The sequence below is a fragment of the Hyla sarda genome, chromosome 4, assembly GCF_029499605.1.
Source record: "Hyla sarda isolate aHylSar1 chromosome 4, aHylSar1.hap1, whole genome shotgun sequence".
Classification (NCBI taxonomy): Eukaryota; Metazoa; Chordata; class Amphibia; order Anura; family Hylidae; genus Hyla; species Hyla sarda.
The window spans coordinates 51,990,376-52,011,888 of NC_079192.1; the positions used below are offsets into that span (position 1 = coordinate 51,990,376).

General features: G+C 42.3%; 1 protein-coding gene across 2 annotated transcripts in view; it reads left to right on the top strand.

The window, feature by feature from the left end:
• Positions 1 to 21,513, top strand: part of PLEKHA2 (pleckstrin homology domain containing A2) — an 82,340-nt gene that overhangs the window by 15,880 nt on the left and 44,947 nt on the right. Inside the window, exons 3-5 of one of the 2 annotated variants that reach the window (XM_056570911.1) lie at positions 310 to 366; positions 11,269 to 11,317; positions 14,156 to 14,253. In XM_056570911.1, the coding sequence (XP_056426886.1) occupies positions 310 to 366; positions 11,269 to 11,317; positions 14,156 to 14,253 (204 nt within the window). The remainder of the gene's footprint in view (positions 1 to 309; positions 367 to 11,268; positions 11,318 to 14,155; positions 14,254 to 21,513) is intronic. The other variant, XM_056570912.1, reaches the window with a different exon arrangement.

The following is a 21,513-nucleotide window of genomic DNA, read 5'->3' on the forward strand; positions in this document are numbered from 1 at the left end:
CTGGAGATTGTCGGACCCCCACGATCTGGTAGAGTCAGACCTCATTCTGGAGATTGTCAGACCCCCCCACGATCTGGTAGACTCAGACCACATTCTGGAGATTGTCAGACCCCCACGATCTGGTAGAGTCAGACCACATTCTGGAGATTGTCGGACCCCCCCATGATCTGGGATAGTCAGACCACATTCTGGAGTGGTCGGACCCCCACGATCAGACACTTAACCCCTATCCTGTGATAGGAAATACATTTAAAAAAGTGACTTCCCTAGTTTATGTATGTGATCATATTTCTGTGTTTTACTTTTCAGAACCTGCCCAGGGGTGCAGGAGCAGTGGGATCCCTAAAACTGACATATATATCCAAAGTAAGTATACACTCTTCTCAGGGTGCACTCAGTACATCCATGACCTTGTCCGCCTATAAAAACTAGTACCTGTGTCTGGTATGACAGATCAGGCCCTTTCACTGGAATCCTGTAATACCAGACATAACCTATAGGCAGGAGTGGCGCTGTCTATTCTCATGTAGCCTCCTCCTTATAATCGAGAGTTGGCTGTGATGCGGAGAGATGGCTCAGACCATGCGGCGCCCACCGGAGGCTGCTGCTTTTAATCACCTTCGACTTTTTTCTTGAGCAATGCCGCCTGATTTCCTGTGTTTGTCTAAGGATATTTTTAGGGCTTTAATTCTTCTTTTTTGTCTTTTTTTTTTTAAACCACAGTCTATTAGACAAGAATGTGAAAGGTTGTGACCAGTTCAGACAGCAGTGACCATTGTCTGGGAAAGAAAATAAAGCTAATATTTTCGTTTGTCATATAAAAAAAAGTCAAATTTCATTAAAAAAAATTAAAAACTGTTTTGATAAATGTGTAGAAATGTGTTAACTTACAGTACAGACTAGCTGGGAGTAGTAGTCCTATAGGAATGTCACTTGGCAGGGTGGTGTAGCTAACCAGATGGTCCCCTGTGAGCCCGAGCAATCATTCAATAAAGGAGTTGTCCTCGTAGGGTGGAGCGCAGGAATGATAACTCCGGACACTTCAATAACATGAAAACAACTTGATACTTAATGGAATCTACCGTGCAAATCCGGGAATAACACAGTCTGTACAGCGCAGAGTGGAATGTTATGCTTTTTAGTCAGATGACTGAAGAGTAGAAAGTCTTTAGTGAGCTTTTCACAAGTATGAGGTTACTAGTGTAAGTGCAGTTGCAGACCGGATACAGCGGCCTACACAGGTTGTCTTACTGTGGTACAAAATCTTAAAACCTTAGGCTAGGTTCAGACTACGGAATCTCCGGGTAGAAAATTTCTGCCCGGAGATTCCGAGTGCGGCCAGCGCTGACTGAATCAGTCGGCGCTAGGACCGCACGGACACTGCAGTCTCCAATAGACTCCAAAAGAGCAACCCCTTTCTTCAGGCGGAAATTTCCAAGCGGATTTTCCGTTCATAAATTCCGCTTCACAAATTCCGAAGTGTGAATTTGTGAACAGAAACCCATTCACTACACTATACATTTTAGCAAACGGAATTTCCGCCTGCAATTCCTCTTTGAAATTCTGTAGTCTGAACCTAGCCTTACTCATGTGTTGGGTGCACGTGCGCAGGAAAACTTCTACGACGTACTGCGCCTCACAGCACTTACTTCAACCATAGGTCACTGAAGAGATAAGTGTATGCAGAAGGTTCCTTGTCCAGCTTTCTTTACCTCTGACTACACAATAATTATTTTTGGAACTGAAAACATTAGCACGATGCCTTCAAGGCATGAACTGAAGATGACCTTTTGGGCAAAGTCCTCCTAACTTCATACAGTGCCGTGATCACTGCACACCTGGTCCTGATCTGTCTCAGATGAACTAAAACTTGCAACCGGGACAGGACTTGGGACTTGCTTGAAGCAGACTTTGACTTGAATAGAGGGCACTGAAGAGGCTTAAACTTATTCCAGGAGGTGTGCTCCACTAGGGGTTCTAACTCTTTCTCTTCTGGCCTGAACATAACTGGATGTAGGAGAAACACCCTAGACTAGGAGTAGAAGCAGAGCTAGCAAAGTCAGTCTAGCGTTGACTGGTTTGCGTTCAACCCTCTGGGGGAGAGGGGCTTGGACTAGGGACTTTTTCCTTCAGCCTTCTGGAATCTTCTGCATAGAGGCCTAACTGGGGAGCATGTCATGTGACCAATGAATCACTCATCCCATGCACAGTTGTGAGACTTCAGTGAATGTTGATATGGAAATGTAATGGAAAAAAACAGACGGGTCAACCTTTAATACCCCATACACAGATTTGGGCAGTTAAGAGAGGGTTCTCTACAACATCTCATTTTTGGTGGCTGGAACACGGGTACCGGAACACCGCACAATCATCACATATGGAAGAAGACATGAAGGCCCATAGACAACCATAAAATGCTGCCCGTTCTGTTGCTGGTTCATATGTCCATGCCTTCCTCAAATGGGGTTTGTTGATCCTCCTGCCTATCCAGGGCTGGTGCCAGGAGTTTTGCCACCCTAGGCGGAAGCTAATTTTGCCACCCCTTGACCCTGCCCATTGGCTCCGCCCTTTGACACGCTTCACCTTACTGCTGGGGTGACACACTGTACCAAACCTCCTCATCATGTAATCACCTTACTAGGGTGGCACACTGTAACAAACCTTCTCCTCATATAATCTCCTTACTACTAGGGTAACACACTATAACAAACCTCCTCTTCATGTAATCTCCTTACTACTGGCATAACACACTGTAATAAACCTCCTCCTCATGTAATCTCCTTACTACTAGGGTAACACACTGTAACAAACCTCCTCTTCATGTAAGCACCTTACTACTGGGATAACACACTGTAACAAATTTCCTCATGTAAGTACTGGGGTGACACGGTGATGCTGGCTAGGCAGCGCTCCCATCTGGCAACTTGCAGAGTGGCGCCCCCATCAAGAGGGCGCTCTAGGCGGCTGCCTATTTTGCCTATAGGTAGAACCGGCCCTGTGCCTATCTCTCTCATAACAAAATGGGAATTTGAGCCCTTGAGCTGCTTTTCCCTTCTCTAATGGGGTGGAAGTTATGTACGAGTTCACACGTCCCATGGAGAAGATTAGGGAAAACCTGGTTGAGAGCCCCCTTCCTTTATGAGCCCAGTAGCATGTTGCCATTTTCCACCCCTAAACTGCACCAGAAACCGCAGCTGGCCTTGAACCAGTTTTATGGCATTTCTTATGGGAAATCATAGGCAGGGGAGTAACTATAGTGAAGCTGCTTCTCGGCCCTGGTGGGTAAGGGCACCCCCAAGGGCCACATACACAGACACCGCTATTATGAATGCACATGGCATACAGGGGGCCCTGTTACAGATAATGCTCATGGACCCAGGACCCACAACCTTATGCCTCCGATTTCCTACTAAGGTTTATAGACATTATAGAGCAGCGGTCTGCAAACTGCGGACCTCAAGCTGTTGCAAAACTACAACTCCCAGCATGCCCGGACAGCCGTTGGCTGTCCGGGCATGCTGGGAGTTGTAGTTTTGCAACAGCCAGAGGTCCACAGTTTGAAGACCACTGTCATAGATGGTGGTTCCCCCCCTAGGGACCCTACTATAAGAGCCAGAACAAGCATTTTCTATACTTTTATGCTTTGTATAACCCGGACAGCCCTTGATCTCACTGACCGCCAAATTATAATACCGAGGGAAGAAAATTCCCGTCTGCCCGCGACTTTCCCCAACATTGCCAAATGTTTCAGCCAAATAGGCCACAACGCTCCTCAGTTTTGCATAGAACAACCACTTTGAACTGTATTATGTAGAATAAGAATGTAACAAACCACCTTTAATATATAAAAAAAAAATATTATAAATAAAAAATAATATAAAAAATGTATAAATAAATATATATGTATATATATATATATATATATATATATATATACATATATATCACCTACTACCAACCCCTACAAGCAATGGTATCATCAGTTGCTGCTCTGTCATATTTTACTTAGTTTTGTTCTATTTTATTTTTTTATTTATCTATTATTATTATTTTTAACAAAATATTTATGAATAAATAAACAGATGAATTGACAATAGTAGGAGCAGTTATATACGTACACAGTCCAGCGAAAGGATCGGGGTCATATGAGGCTATCCGTGACGGAGCCAATAATCACACATGTCTGTCAGATGTTACTAACATGCAGGCCCGGATAGGATTTCAGTCCCAAGGGTTTCTGTGGATTTACCCGAAACAACAAGATTCCAGCTTTTTCTTTTTTTTAAAGAGAGGTTTAGAGAGTTAAACCAATGATCTGTGACTGAAATTATTGGTATTGTATGGCTGTATTATATCTGCACTGTGTTGGGGTATTATGGGTACTGTATGGCTGTATTATATCTGCACTGTGTTGGGGTATTATGGATACTGTATGGCTGTATTATATCTGCACTGTGTAGGGGTATTATGGGTACTGTATGGCTGTATTATATCTGCACTGTGTATGGGGTATTATGGATACTATATGGCTGTATTATATCTGCACTGTGTAGGGGTATTATGGATACTGTATGGCTGTATTATATCTGCACTGTGTATGGGGTATTATGGATACTGTATGGCTGTATTATATCTGCACTGTGTATGGGGTATTATGGGTACTGTATGGCTGTATTATATCTGCACTGTGTTGGGGTATTATGGATACTGTATGGCTGTATTATATCTGCACTGTGTTGGGGTATTATGAATACACTGTGTAGGGGTATTATGGATACTGTATGGCTGTATTATATCTGCACTGTGTAGGGGTATTATGGGTACTGTATGGCTGTATTATATCTGCACTGTGTTGGGGTATTATGGATACTGTATGGCTGTATTATATCTGCACTGTGTTGGGGTATTATGAATACACTGTGTAGGGGTATTATGGATACTGTATGGCTGTATTATATCTGCACTGTGTAGGGGTATTATGGGTACTGTATGGCTGTATTATATCTGCACTGTGTAGGGGTATTATAAGTACTGTATGGCTGTATTATATCTGCACTGTGTAGGGGTATTATGGGTACTGTATGGCTTTATTATATCTGCACTGTGTTGGGGCATTATAAGTACTATATGGCTGATTTATATCTGCGCTGTGTAGGGGTATTATGGATACTATATGGCTGTATTATATCTGCACTGTGTTGGGGTATTATGGGTACTGTATGGCTGTATTATATCTGCGCTGTGTTGGGGTATTATGGGTACTGTATGGCTGTATTATATCTGCACTGTGTTGGGGTATTATGGGTACTGTATGGCTGTATTATATCTGCACTGTGTTGGTGCATTATGGATAATGTATGGCTGTATTATATCTGCATTGTGTTGGTGCATTATGGGTACTGTATGGCTGTATTATATCTGCACTGTGTTGGTGCATTATGGGTACTGTATGGCTGTATTATATCTGCACTGTGTTGGGGTATTATGGATACTGTTTGGCTGTATTATATCTGCACTGTGTTGGTGCATTATGGGTACTGTATGGCTGTATTATATCTGCACTGTGTTGGGGTATTATGGATACACTGTGTAGGGGTATTATGGATACTATATGGCTGTATTATATCTGCGCTGTGTTGGGGTATTATGGGTACTGTATGGCTGTATTATATCTGCACTGTGTTGGGGTATTATGGGTACTGTATGGCTGTATTATATCTGCACTGTGTTGGGGTATTATGGATACTGTATGGCTGTATTATATCTGAATTGTGTTGGTGCATTATAAGTACTGTATGGCTGTATTATATCTACACTGTGTTGGGGTATTATGGATACTGTATGGCTGTATTATATCTGCACTGTGTTGGGGTATTATGGATACTGTAGGGCTGTATTATATCTGCACTGTGTTGGGGCATTATGGGTACTGTATGGCTGTATTTTATCTGCACTGTGTTGGTGCATTATAAAGTACTGTATGGCTGTATTATATCTGCACTGCGTTGGGGTATTTTGGGTACTGTATGGCTGTATTATATTTGCACTGTGTTGGTGCATTATGGATACTGTATGTCTGTATTATATCTGCACTGTGCTGGGGCATTATGGGTACTGTATGGCTGTATTATATCTGCACTGTGTTGGTGCATTATAAGTACTGTATGGCTTTATTATATCTGTAGTGTATAGGTGCATTACAAGTACTACATGGCTGATTTATATCTGCACTGTGTATGGGGTATTATGGATACTATATTGCTGTATTATATCTGCACTGTGTTGGGGTATTATGTGTACTGTATGGCTGTATTGTATCTGCACTGTGTTGGGGTATTATGGATACTATATGGCTGTATTATATCTGCACTGTGTTGGGGTATTATGGATACTGTATGGCTGTATTATATCTGCACTGTGTTGGGGTATTATGGATACTGTATGGCTGTATTATATCTGCACTGTGTTGGGGCATTATAAGTACTATATGGCTGATTTATATCTGCGCTGTGTAGGGGTATTATGGATACTATATGGCTGTATTATATCTGCACTGTGTTGGGGTATTATGGGTACTGTATGGCTGTATTATATCTGCACTGTGTAGGGGTATTATGGGTACTGTATGGCTGTATTATATCTGCACTGTGTTGGGGTATTATGGGTACTGTATGGCTGTATTATATCTGCACTGTGTTGAGGTATTATGGGTACTTTATGGATGTATTATATCTACACTATGTTGGGGTATTATGGGTACTGTATGGATGTATTATATCTACACTATGTTGGGGTATTATGGATACTATATGGCTGTATTATATCTGCACTGTGTTGGGGTATTATGGGTACTGTATGGATGTATTATATCTGCACTGTGTGACAGGTATTTGAGCAATATATGGTACTGATATTTTGGTATCACATGGTGGTATCATGTTCGAAAATATGAGGAGTTTAATTTTGAAGTGAAAAAAGCGAAACCACGAATTAGCGATAAATGAGAGATAAACGTGATCACCAAATGATAAACTCAGCTGCGCGACATCTGCTCTTCTGTGTGAATATAGATAAGAGATGATTTAGAATGAAACCCTCTGATTAAGAATCAGCTTTTATATTCTACGCCCAAAGGGTTAATAAAACCACATGACATATCTGCGCTGACAACATCACTTCTGCCAGGTTCCCTGTTAGATAGGAAGCTAGCAGATGTTATGATGGGTCCGGAGGAATTGTGATGTATTTCTAACTTGCTGACAACTCTTAGCGGTTGACGCCATTTAGGAGGAGATGTTGCTCTAGATTTACGATGAACTTTTTCAGACTGGCCACATATAGCAACAGAAGTCATAAATAATGTCGCCATATAGACAACATTATCCAATAAGTGTTAAACAGTGCTTAAGGCGCATTGGACATGAGCCAGAGGGTGCCAAAATGACCAAATGAGGAGGTTTACCATTTATTTGACCTTTGATAATTTCAGGGGGGAAAAATATTGTGGTAGAAGAAAAGCAATGCTCTTCAGGAGACTGGGAAAGCTGGGTGGCATGAATACTGTGTGCCACCCAGCTTTCCCAATCTCCTGAAGCTTCAGTAGTGCTCGCCCTTCCTGCACTTCTCACTGCCGCAGTGCTGCCAAGCCCTTTCCCTGCACTGATGTCTACTCTTCCCCCTCACCCTTTCATCTCACCGCAAAAAATATTCTCTACCCCTCCCCTCTATGCCCCCACACTAATTATTCTCTGCACCTGCCTGCCAGATAGTTAAATCATACTTTACCATTGTGTAGGTGTGGCAGCATTCATGCTTACATGCCATTCCAGCATGGGCAGCAGCCAAGCATGTGACTGCTACTCCATTCACTCCAGGAAGAAGGGACCCCAATTTTTGTGATTAATGGGGGTATCGTTGCTCAGACCCTAACTAATCAGTAACCACCAGGAGCTTTATCATTAACCCACTTCACAAGTCAAGTATTGTACATCAATAGTATTTCTACACTGATTGGCACTGTTGTGTAGGGAATATATTTAGCAGTCATATTTGGGTAACATATATGGCTGAATTATTTGTATACTGTATGGTGTTATTGTGAAGGACTGCAAGGCAGTATTATTTGGGCACAGATTGGCAGTTTTATGTGGTGAAATATACAGTACTGAAGCAATTTACGTAGAAGAAGATCACTATAATCCAGGCGCTGCTTTATCTAAAGATGCAAGGATGCAGGTAGATATTGTAAAACCAGATCCTTTTATTTGTATTACAGCATACAAGTTAGCAGAATCATGACGCGTTTCGGGGTCTATTGCCCCTTCCTCAGATGATCATCTGAGGAAGGGGCAATAGACCCTGAAACGCGTCATGATTCTGCTAACTTGTATGCTGTAATACAAATAAAAGGATCTGGTTTTACAATATCTACCTGCATCCTTGCATCTTTAGATAAAGCAGCGCCTGGATTATAGTGATCTTCTTCTACGTAAATTGCTTCAGTTTCTACAGAAAGATACCTGTCTTCCTGTGACCATCGGGCTTGGCAGCTGATCCTAACCTCTTGATACCCCGGATGAGGGGAGATATGCGCAATTTTTCATTTATAAGGTGAGCGGCCATCTTCACTAAAATCCTGGGTTTATTCACCCAGTAAGTGTAGTGGATTCCTCACCAGCCAAGGGTAATACACGAGGCGCTGCCTCCCGGTTGTCTTTTTTTTGTCTCTACAAATATACAGTATGACAGAGCTAGGTAAGCTCTATATGGTAGTAATATTTGGATAATATGCTGGCATGTATTGTATGGCCGAATTATTTGGTCATTAAATTGTGGTGGTGTTGTGTGTTTGTGGGGCATTATATAGCAGTACTATTTGTATCTTTTATTATGTATTATGTGGTATTATGTAGACAATGTCAGGCAGTATTATTTGGGCACTAAATGGTGTTATTGTGTGAGTATTGTGTAGGGAATATATGGCAGTGCTATGTAGGTACTATATGGCAGTGTTATTTGAATGCTATATGGTGATTTTATTCATGAATTTTAAAGGGGTAATCCCGTGGAAAACTTTTTTTTTTTCAATCAACTGGTGCCAGAAAGTTAAACAGATTTGTAAATTACTTGTATTAAAAAATCTTAGTCCTTCCAGTACTTTTTAGGGGCTGTATACTACAGAGGAAATGCTTTAATTTTTGGATTTCTCTTATGTCACGGCCACAGTGCTCTCTGCTGATCTCTGCTGTCCATTTTAGGAACTGTCCAGAACAGGAGAAAACCCTCTGTATTTTATATACTGTATACATTTACATTTTGAAAGAAAGGGGCTTTAGGAAATGCCCCCCCCCCCACATCTGATCTGTCTTTGAGTTGTGTATTCGGTGGGGGGGGGGGGGGGAGGGTCTTCAGTTAGTCACCGAGAACTGACTAACAGCGAGGGTGATACAGCAGCAAGTCACCTCTATGTAATGGACATCCAGCATCTGAGCCTTGTACATCAGCAGAACACAATCATCTGGGCTTGGAGGAAGAAAGGGGAAGCGGACATGAGGAAGCGAGAGTTTATGAGCAAGCACGTCTGCATTGGGCAATAAGGCTGAGGGATGCCTGTACTTGTGTTACCGTAGTGTTCACAGAATGGGAGTTTACAATGTTAGTCCAGTTATTTCTTTCAACAGAGTGGGGAAGATTTATCAAAACCCGTCCAGAGGAAAAGTTGCTGAGTTGCCCATAGCAACCAATCAGAGCGCTTCTTTCATTTTTCAGAGGCCTTTTCAAAAATGAAAGAAGCGATCTGATTGGTTGCTATGGGCAACTTAGCAACGTTTCCTTTGGACAGGTTTTGATAAATCAACCCCAGTGTGTCTACAGAGGGGTTGTCTTGTGATGACAATGGGCACATAGGGGGAGATTTATCAAAACCTGTGCAGAGGAAAAGTTGCCCAGTTGCCCATAGCAACCAATCAGATCCCCTCTTGTATTTTTGACAAGGCTTCTGCAAAACGAAAGAAGCGATCTGATTGGTTGCTATGGGCAACTAGGCCACTTTTCCTCTGGACAGGTTTTGATAAATCTCCCCCATAGTCACAACAGAAGGGGTCTTCTGCTTGGGACAACACTCTAAGGGTCTATGCACACGGCAGAATTTCCGCTTGCGGAATTCCACCTCGGATTGAAACCCATAGACTTCTATGGGATTCTGCACTCCCATTCTGAAAAAATGAGCAACGCCATTCTTCAGGCGGAAATTTTCAAGCGCATTTTCCGTTCACAAATTCCAAAGTGTGAATTTGTCAACGGAAACCCATTCAATGTACAGTACATTTTAGTAAGCCGAATTTCTGCCTGCAAATTCAAAGCGGAATTGCAGGCGGAAGTTCCGTAGTGTGAACCTTGCTTTAGGGTCTATACACACGGGCGGAATTTCCTGCTTGTGGAATTCCACCTCAAATGGAAGCCCAATAGACTTCTATGGGATTCCACACTTTGGAATTTCCGCACCAATTCCACACAAAATCCACACAAGCTAGAAACCACCCAAGGAAGCAGAAGTGGAATTGGTGCAGAAATTCCACTCGTGTGAATAGACCCTAAGGCTGGGTTCACACTGTGTAAAATTTGGCACATATGTTATGTTGCGAGATGATTTTTTGTGAAAATGTGGTTGTAATCTATATAATAATTCCCATAGAATTTAGTGGGATTCTGCTGCAGCGTTCACACTGTGGGATTTCGGCAGCACAAAATGATGCAGTAGAAATTCAAGATTCAGGACCCAACCAAATGTGGCGGCAGATACAGCTCTATTATTAAAAATCTGAGAAACTTAAAGGGGTTGTCCAAGATTAGAGCAATGCAGCTGATCTCTTTCAGAAACAGCTCCACTCTTGTCTGTGTTTGGTATTGCACTTCAGTTCCAATGAAGTGAACATAGCCGAATTGCAATACCACACACAGCCTGAGGACAGGTGTGGCACTGTTTTTTGGAAGAAATAAGCAATGTTTTTCTAATCCTGGACAATCCCTTTAATGTGTTGAGGTACAGACGCTTTGGCATGTGAATGGAGGACATGTATGAATTCTCTAGGTATCATGTTGTCGTAGAGAGACGGACATGTTGCGAGTCATGGTCTGGGGGTGTGTTGGGAAACATAAGGTTTACCCGGTCTAAGTATATCCCTCACCTACTCATATATTATTTTTTATTGCATTATCTTTATTTAGAACGCAGCAGAAATAACCCAGACTGATTTTTTTAATTGCCAGGTCAGCATAGCTGCTGCGAAACAGAAGTCAAAGCTGACGCATTGCTTGGGTAAAGGCATCTTCCATTTATACATAAACATATCCCATATTTATCTATATTCATATCTATCTCATCTATCTAATAAAGTCCAAATAAAAGCAGCACGCTGAAATTATCCGATCACAAAAGGGTGCTGGCATAACTGGAACCGCGGTCCTATGGTTCACCAATCCCTCAGGCTAAGTTTCCTCTTGTTTTTTTTTTTTTGGGGGGGGGGGGGGTGGGGAACGCCAAGAAAAACGCCAATTCTGACGCATGGCCAGATGTTGGCTGTAAATCAATGAGAAATCGCAAAATTCTTTTTCCAGTTTGCGTTTTTCAGTTTGGGTGTTTTTTTTTTTATCCTTTTGGTGTTTTTTCACTCTTCTATGGCGTTTTTCAGCTCCTAGGCGGTTTTGCAAATTCGCAGCATGTTGACCCTATGGCGTTTTTTTACCTGAAACCATGGCGTGTTTCTCCCATAGAAGTCTATGGGAGTAAAAAAAAAAAGGCCAAGAAAAATGACATGTGGATTTTAACTTTGGCATTTTTGCAGGGGGTTTTTATTCTTTTTTGGACTTCAGGAATCCAAAAAAGTGATGAGATATCTTTTTGAATAAAATTTCAGAAGGGGCCATTAAAAATATATAAAAAAAGATGCAGTAGTGATGGAAAAAATAGTATTTATCGAAATGTATCTTTATCATAACCAAATTTTTATAAATTTTTAAACAGGGATCAATTTATGTGGGCGGGCCGGGCACTAAAAATGTAGGTGACAATAATAAAAATGTAGTGTGTGTGTGTACTTTTTTACATTTTTTTAGGTAGTACTACTACTCCCAGCATGGAACACACTGTTCCTTGATGGGAGTAATAGTACCTGTACTAATTGACAGATGGCCCGTGTCACTCCTGACACCCGCTGTGATTCTCCTGTATAATGTATAGATGCAGCGGCCACTCTTCTATGGTCCCCTGCACTGACGTATATATACACCTATTCATATTTCCTGCAGAGAGCTGTGATTGGCCAGATGGTTCCAGCCAATCACAACTCTCAGTGGGAAATATGAATAGGTGTATATATACGTCAGTGCAGGAGACCATAGAAGAGCGGCCGGCCGCATCTATACCTTATAGAGAAGGATCACAGCAGGTATCAGGAGTGACACCCGCTGCGATCATCCTTCAATCCTGAGATGCGGAGCGGCTTTCTCCTGTGCTCGCATCTCTGCTCTGTACTTCAGCCAGCCACTCACTCATTCATACTTCCCGCTTAGAGCGGTAATTGGCTGCCACCATCCGGCCAATCCCCACTCACTGGCCGGCCGGAGTATAGTGCAGAGATGCCAGCGTTGTATAGAGCCGCTCCACATCTCTGCTATATTATGGACTTTCGCGTTGGGTTTCAGAATTGACACCTATTAGTACTGGTACTACTACTCCCATCATGAACAGTGTGTTCCAAGCTGGGAGTAGTAGTACTACCTAAAAAAAAAAAAATTTTAAAGTGAAAAACACACACACACTACATTTTTATTATTGTCGGCTACATTTTTAGTGCCCTGCCTGCCCCCATAAATTAATCCGTAAAAAAAATGTATTAAAATTTCGGTATAAAAAAATATAAATTTCGTCCAATAAATTTTTTCCATCACCACTGCATCCTTTTTTTTTTTCTTCCTTTTTTTTTTTTTTGGTACCCAACCAATTTTGAAAAAAACGCTAAAGGGGCCAAAAATGCAATTTCCACTCAAATGCATAAATGCCAGAAAAAACGTCAGACGTAAGAAATTGCACTGACGTTTTTTCTGGCATTTTTTTCACACAAAAAAATGCTGGACAAAAAAAACCAAGTGGAAACTTTGCCTCAAGCAAGTAAAGATGCAGCACACCGAACAGTGCAATTAAGATGAGTGGTTTATCCCATGATGTATATAGATGATGTATATAGATGATGTATATAGTCCTTTATACATCATAAGATAAATCACTCAACTTAATTGCAGCTGTTCGGTGTGCTGCATCTTTACTTGCTTTATCTATCTCATATCTATCTATCTCATATCTATCTATGTCATATCTATCTATCTCATATCTATCTATCTCATATGTATCTATCTCATATCTATCTATCTCATATCTATCTATCTCATATCTATCTATCTCATATCTATCTATCTATCTCCTATCTATCTCCTATCTATCTATCTATCTATCTATCTATCTATCTCATATCTATCTCATATCTATCTATCTCATATCTATCTATCTATCTCATATCTATCTATCTCCTATCTATCTCCTATCTATCTATCTATCTATCTATCTATCTATCTCATATCTATCTCATATCTATCTATCTCATATCTATCTATCTCATATCTATCTATCTCATATCTATCTATCTCATATCTATCTATCTCATATCTATCTATCTCATATCTATCTATCTATCTATCTCCTATCTATCTCCTATCTATCTATCTATCTATCTATCTATCTCATATCTATCTATCTTTCTCATATCTATCTATCTCATATCTATCTCACATCTATCTATCTCATATCTATCTCATCTATCTATCTATCTCATATCTATCTATCTATCTATCTATCTATCTCATATCTATCTATCTATCTATCTCATATCTATCTATCTCATATCTATCTCATATCTATCTATCTATCTATCTATCTCATATCTATCTCATATCTATCTCATATCTATCTATCTCATATCTATCTATTTCATATATATCTCATATCTATCCATCTATCTATCTATCTATCTATCTATCTATCTGTCTCACATCTATCTATTTACATCATTTTTACCATCTTTTTTTATTTTATTTCCACCAGTTATCAATGCCTTATCTCAAAGATATTTTCTTCAAGCCAGTGACCAAAAGGATCTTCAGGGATGGGTCGATGCCTTAAATGCAGCAAGTAAAATCACAGTAAGTAATGGAAATGGCTTCTCCACTCTACACCTGTATGTATTCTTTGAGTAGTGGGGCCTAGAGGACACAGTGTACTCCATCCAATATGGCAGCTGTTATGTTGTAGCATATGGTGTAGGAGTCTCCAGCATGTCCTATATTCAATTTTGGGCTTCCACCTTCTCAGTAGGGACAATTGTGGACATATACATTAAACTACTGGCAGCCGAGCATTGGGACTAGCAGACATCGAGCGAAGGATTGGGCATTTGGATATCAACATGTTTGATCCTCTTGTTCTCCTCATAGATAAGTCACCATTCCAGGGTATCTGGCAGTGAACATTCACACTTAAATAAAATCCGTACATTGTTGTGCCGTTTAAAGGGGTACTCCGGCGCTAAGACATCTTATCCCTTATCCAAAGGATAGGGGATAAGATGCCTGATCGCGGGGGTCCAGCCGCTGGGGACCCCCGTGATCTTCCACGCCGAACCCCGTTAGAATCAGCCCCCGGAGCGTACATTGTTGTGCCGTTTAAAGGGGTACTCCGGCGCTAAGACATCTTATCCCCTATCCAAAGGATAGGGGATAAGATGCCTGATCGCGGGGGTCCAGCCGCTGGGGACCCCCGTGATCTTCCACGCCGAACCCCGTTAGAATCAGCCCCCGGAGCGTGCTCGCTCCGGGGGCTTATTCTAACGGGGTTCGGTGTGGAAGATCACGGGGGTCCCCAGCGGCGGGACCCCCGCGATCAGGCATCTTATCCCCTATCCTTTGGATAGGGGATAAGATGTCTTAGCGCCTGAGTACCCCTTTAATGTGATGTCTCTATGATAAAAAGTAAACGGTCTTATGGCTATCATTCTGTAGAGCTTCGGCCTCATATATAGTGAAACTTATTCGAGAAGATCACCCAAAACTGCATGAAGAAGTTGTCTTCTATGAGGGTGGTCTTCTTCTCAAAGAAAATGGCAACTATAGTGAACTGAAAATCTGTCACACAAATCTGGTCTGGATAAGGAGGGTGGTCTTCTCAAAGAGGTGGTCTTCTGGAGAGGTTTCACTGTATATTGGTGTGGAACTTGTGGGTGAATTCTAATCTTCAAGAAAAGGTCCTATGTTATGACATGTCAACATGTTTGGGACATGTCTACCTGGTGCCCCATCCAAAATGTTTGCGTCTATACATGTCCAGAAAAGTAGTGCAGTGTTTCCCAACCAGTGTGCCTCCAGCTGTTGCAAAACTACGGCTGTCCGGGCATGCCAGGAGTTGTAGTTTTGCAACAGCTGGGGGCACACTGGTTGGGAAACACTGCTATAGTATCTCAAATTATCTAAGATACCATTTGCTAAACTGGTTTCCAGGACCTTCAGTGAACCTGTTTGAGAAGACCACCTCAAAATTGCATTAAAAAGAGGTCTTAAATGGGGGTGGTCTTTTTTGTGAGATAATGGTCACCATGCGAATCATATGGTGAACTGAAAATGCCATAAAGTTTGCTCTGGTTAGGGGGGTCTTCCCTAAGAGGTGGTCTTTTGGAGAGGTTTCTTTTGGGATAACAAGTTCTTCTGCAGCCTGTTTATATTTTCTGAATAGCTTTTCTTGAATATTAGGAACTAGTCATTCTCCTCGGCTTATTCCTTTATGTCTGTAGGATGTGTCATGGGGTGATTCCTACATTCAGGCCATTGCCTGGGAAACTTGGCCTTTCCAAAATTTGTGGATTTTATGATACTTTTACTAACAGACTTGAAGTCCTATTAGACGGGCTCGTATGGCCAATATTTTCCCCATGTAATAGGACCATAAGAGTGATGGGGACCACTTTGTCTACAACACGTTATTCACATTGAATCTCGGACCAACGACAACCAGCTGTAATCTGCTATGGTATCCCACCCTGGGCCTGATCACAGCTTCTCACTTGTCTCCATATCTTCTACAACCATCTCCTGTTCATACCTATAGTAGGAGGAAATGGATCAGGGGATTGTTTTCTTAGCTGTGCCATTTACCATGATAAGACACCTTCCCACTAAGGTTCCTAGAAGAAGGCAATTACTGCCTAATGGAGTATAGCATTACAACACCTGGAACAGGATACCTCTAAAGTCTTTAAATACAAGGATGTATTACATGACACTTGTGGAAAGGATTATGCTGTCCCACCTCTATGTAGATCTTTCCTAAAGGACAATTGTGGTGCCACAGGGTGGTGTTAGTGGAAATACCTGATCACTTTGTGACGCCAGGGCACTGTTATCCTATAAACGGTTCGAGGTTGGAGACAGCTTCTCCTGGGCCAGACATGGAGAGTAAAAGAACACACCAACGTCAGGTTACGGATAACCGTCTTTACTGAGCTGGTGCAGATGGTAATACATATACAGCTGGCTTTAGGTGAGAGAGTGCAACGTAACCCCTTGGGAGCCCTGTTGCCTTGTGGTGAGACTTATGGTGCTTACATCAAACAGATTAATACTGACTTTTGAGACGGAAGGATGAATTATGGTAGGTAGGGTCCTGTCAAGGTACTGAAGCCTGAGGCATGAACTTCGACCGCACGAGTAATCCTTGCAGAATGACCAATTGAGAGATTAGATTTGAGCTAGGCCTTCCCTTGAGGCTTCTCCACACAGCACACCTGAACCACACTGTTGCTCAGGAGCCACACCAGGGTGAACTAGCACTGGACTGGGGTAACCCCCCCACTACACTACATAGGGGAGACTTTAGGGGTTCGCATTGGCAGGCAGAGTCACATGGAGTTCACTGCTCTCATTTAAAGGTACAGTAACATAGAAAAACATATATAAATATAACAATAATATAATTAATTTAGGAAAATATATTATCTGACATTAGAATGTAAACATAATTGATTTAACTGTAGAACTCTGTTGGGTGAGACAGTCCAAAGCCACAGGACAGCTGTTGGTGCTGGGACACCACACACTTATCAATCATTTATAGTGTATTGAATGTTCTTTCCTTGTTATAAGGTGCTCATATACCTTTAATAGCTGTTCGCTGAAATGATTCCCCCTACACATGCATGATCTATTTAGCTGATCTCGCAGGTCTTTTTAGTGGAAGAAAAAGCTGCAACTTTGAGATGGCAGTAGCTTATTACCAAGTATCTGGTGTTGAAATTCAACATGGCCAATTCTTATTTTCCTTGATATCATCCATTTAGACCAGTGTTCCCCAACCTGTGGCTCTCCACATGTTGAAAAACTACAGCTACCAGCATGTCCTGACAGCTAAAGGCAGCTAGAGAGTTACAGGATGGGGGAACATTAGTACAGAGATTTGGAAGGCCCCATACAAATTACATCGTCAGCTAGTCTGGGGTAAGGACCTATTAATGATTATATCAGGTACACAACTTGCCAATCAACCATAAAATCTGAATGTTTCCAGGGTGCCCAAACTCCTAAGGGTAATGTGTTAAGAGGTTGCAGACTTTATTCGGTACTTTAGGTACAGGAGGAAATTAAAGAGTACCTGTCATGATCTTGTATACTGCCCCATCATAATAAACAACTGCCTGCCTTTATTTATTAATTTATTTTAAACAATGTTTTATTGGAATTTTCATAAATTTTATACAACATGGCCTCAGGGCATACCCTGATCTCGGCAATTGCCTTAAGAGCATCATAGCATTCGATAAAGTACATGTACAGGAGGCAATAAACTCTTATTCAATTAAGTCAATTCCCTCAAAAAACAAACTTTCCCTACCAACAGATATCCCCTCCCCCCAACAAGCATCCAATAGAACCAGAGACCTTGAGTACCCTGTCCAGCTGCCCAATTAAGAAATTAGTAATCTAGCTAAAATCTGTGGAAAGTACACGAAAGGGGGAAAACCGAGGTCCCGCTCAAAATGATCCCCCATCTCACTTCTCAGTTAAAAGTGCCATATATAGAAGTGCAATCATCCTATCTAGCAGGTAAAGGGCAATCAGGCATGCGCAATCTACCTAAACCCCCTGCAATCGCTCTAGTTTGATACCAAGAAGTTTGGTGAAACGGACCCATTATGTGGGCTATCTCAGCATCAGTTAGAAGAGCTGTCATAAAAGTCCTCCATTTCTTGAAAACCTGTTTGGCAGATTTTTCTTCTGTCCAAGCCACTTCAACTTGATCCAGGAACATATACCATTTCAATTGAGACATGACCTCAGCTACAGTAGCCATGTTCTGTTCCAGCCAGTGGGCTAGCAGACACCGCTTTGCCACCAATATGATTGTGTGAACAACCAGGGTTATCGGTATACCTTCTGGAGCAAAGTGATCCATCCGGAAACAAAACCTGCAGGATAAGGGGCTATAGGAGGGCAAAGCGAATGTTCTTTTTGTATAGATCAGTGCATAATGGGGTAAATAGCTTGCGACGACTGGTAACCTCTGCCAAGAAATTCCTGAAGATAAGGAGCTTGGCTCCACCGATGCTCAGGTAGTCTCAGCGGTGCCAAAAGGCACGCAAGATGGCGGACTTGTCTTTAGAGTCCAAGAAATGAGTAATGACTTGTGACGTGACGCCTGGCCCTGTGGGGAGCTGCGCCCGGGCTCTCCCCAGAGATCAGGGCCTAGTCTGTGAGCCCGTTCTACTTTACAGGGTCTCGGGAGTCCAAGCATCTTGGGGACAAGGTACTCACAGAGGTGGAGCAGATCAGCAGCCAGGACCAATTCCGGAACACTGAGTCACTGAGCGCTGTATATCCTGGAGCGATGATTGCATTGTGGCAATGAGGGTCTCCTTCACCTTCGGCACTATCCGTTCCACCATAGCATCCACTAGGGCAGCATAGTCCATGCCTGAACGGTCAGTGATTCCATCCCCTTCCAGGAGCCCCGAGAGCAAGGGAGTCAGAGAGGCGGCCCTGCTGGAGGCCGGTGAAGAGGCCATGCTTGAGGCATAGGAACCAGGTACCATTCCATATAACGTGCCCCATTGGTGCCAGAGGAAAGGCCAGGTTTGTGCCACGGAATGCAGGTGATAAGGGCAGGTTTAGTGGTGGTGAGAGAGGAGCCGAGGTGCCGCGAGTCCTCACAGCATGGCGCCAGAACCGAAAGTCTTTATTATTATAATTTTTTTTAGTTTTCTTGATATTGCTCTGTATTTTCTGCTCAGTCTCAGTCAGATTTACAGACTGGGAAGGGGCATTCCCCAGCAGGTGTGACATCATCTGAAGCCATACAGGGGAGAACTTCCTCCCTCACTCTGCTACACACAGCCAAGAGCAGTTCAGTGTGAGATGAGCTATGATTGGCTAAGGCTGCACACAACCCCTTAGCACTCCAGACTGCATTTCCTGATTTTGGACTTCTGCCAGGCCAGCAGGAGTCCAAAGTCTGTGCAAGAGATCGTGGAAATGTGCTCTGGACACCTAGTTTTAAACACAAATAAATCATAGAAACCTTTTTTTTTTTTTTTTCTTTTTAAACAAAATACATTAGAAATATTTTTTATTTACTATAAGGAGTGAAATAGCAAAAATTAGTTTTAATGATAGTGCCCATTTAAAGATGGATTTACACAGTAGAATGCCTGGGGTCTGCAGCAGCACAGAGAATTTCAGGAAAATCCCTTGCTGATCATGTGGGGCGGTGATGACCCATCCACTCATGTGATTGTGTTAGTGAGGAGTGCTCTGCATGTGACAAGGACACATATTGTCATATTGAGATGAAGAAACAGAGAAAAGTGGAAGCATAGGAGGCCGGTTCTCTAAATGCAGCTGTACATAATGAAATAGGTTTACATTTACTATTTACATGTTGTCTATAATGTTACACAACCCCATATATATATGTATGTAGGCCGACTGCCCTCATAATGTCCGGCTTGGAATGACATTTCAGTAGATTGCTATGTATGACATACATTACCATAAGCAGTAAATGCTATACACTGAACATCTACAGCAGTGTTTCCTAACCAGGGCACCTCCAGCAGTTGCTAAACTACAACTCCCAGCATGCCTAGACAGCCAAAGGCTGGAGGCACCGTGGTTGGGAAACAATGATCTACAGGTAAAACTTACTAAAGACACCTCAGATCTCCTCACTGATTGGGAAACACAAATCTACGGTTAAAACCCACTGAGGACAGCTCAGATATCCTCAGATCACCTCACTAGTTGGGAGACACTAATATACAGTTTAAACCTACTGAGGACTCTTTAGATCTTCTCATATCCCCTCACTGGTTGCGAAACACTGATCTACAGGTCTAAACCTACTGAGGACACCTCAGATCTCCTCATTTGTTGGACTACACTGATCTAAGGTGTCCTCAGTAGATTTTAACCTAACTAGTGAAGAGATGTGAGGTGTCCCCCAGTAGGTTTTAACCTAACCAGTGAAGAGATGTAAGGTGTCTCCAGTAGGTTTTAACCTAACCAGTGAAGAGATGTGAGGTGTCTCCAGTAGGTTTTAACCTAACCAGTGAAGAGATGTGAGGTGTCTCCAGTAGGTTTTAACCTAACCAGTGAAGAGATGTGAGGTGTCCCCAGTAGGTTTTAATCAAACCAGTGAAGAGATGTGAGGTGTCTCCAGTAGGTTTTAACCTAACCAGTGAAGAGATGTGAGGTGTCCCCAGTAGGTTTTAATCAAACCAGTGAAGAGATGTGAGGTGTCTCCAGTAGGTTTTAACCTGACCAGTGAAGAGATGTGAGGTGTCCCCAGTAGGTTTTAACCTAACCAGTGAAGAGATGTGAGGTGCCCCCAGTAGGTTTTAACCTAACCAGTGAAGAGATGTGAGGTGTCTCCAGTAGGTTTTAACCTAACCAGTAAAGAGATGTGAGGTGTCCTCAGTAGGTTTTAACCTAACCAGTGAAGAGATGTGAGGTGTCTCCAGTAGGCTTTAACCTAACCAGTGAAGAGATGTGAGGTGTCTCCAGTAGGCTTTAACCTAACCAGTGAAGAGATGTGAGGTGTCTCCAGTAGGTTTTAACCTAACCAGTGAAGAGATGTGAGGTGTCTCCAGTAGGTTTTAACCTAACCAGTAAAGAGATGTGAGGTGTCCCCCAGTAGGTTTTAACCTAACCAGTGAAGAGATGTGAGGTGTCTCCAGTAGGTTTTAACCTAACCAGTAAAGAGATGTGAGGTATCCCCCCAGTAGGTTTTAACCTAACCAGTAAAGAGATGTGAGGTGTCCCCCCAGTAGGTTTTAACCTGACCAGTAAAGAGATGTGAGGTGTCCTCAGTAGGTTTTAACCTAACCAGTGAAGAGATGTGAGGTGTCCCCAGTAGGTTTTAAC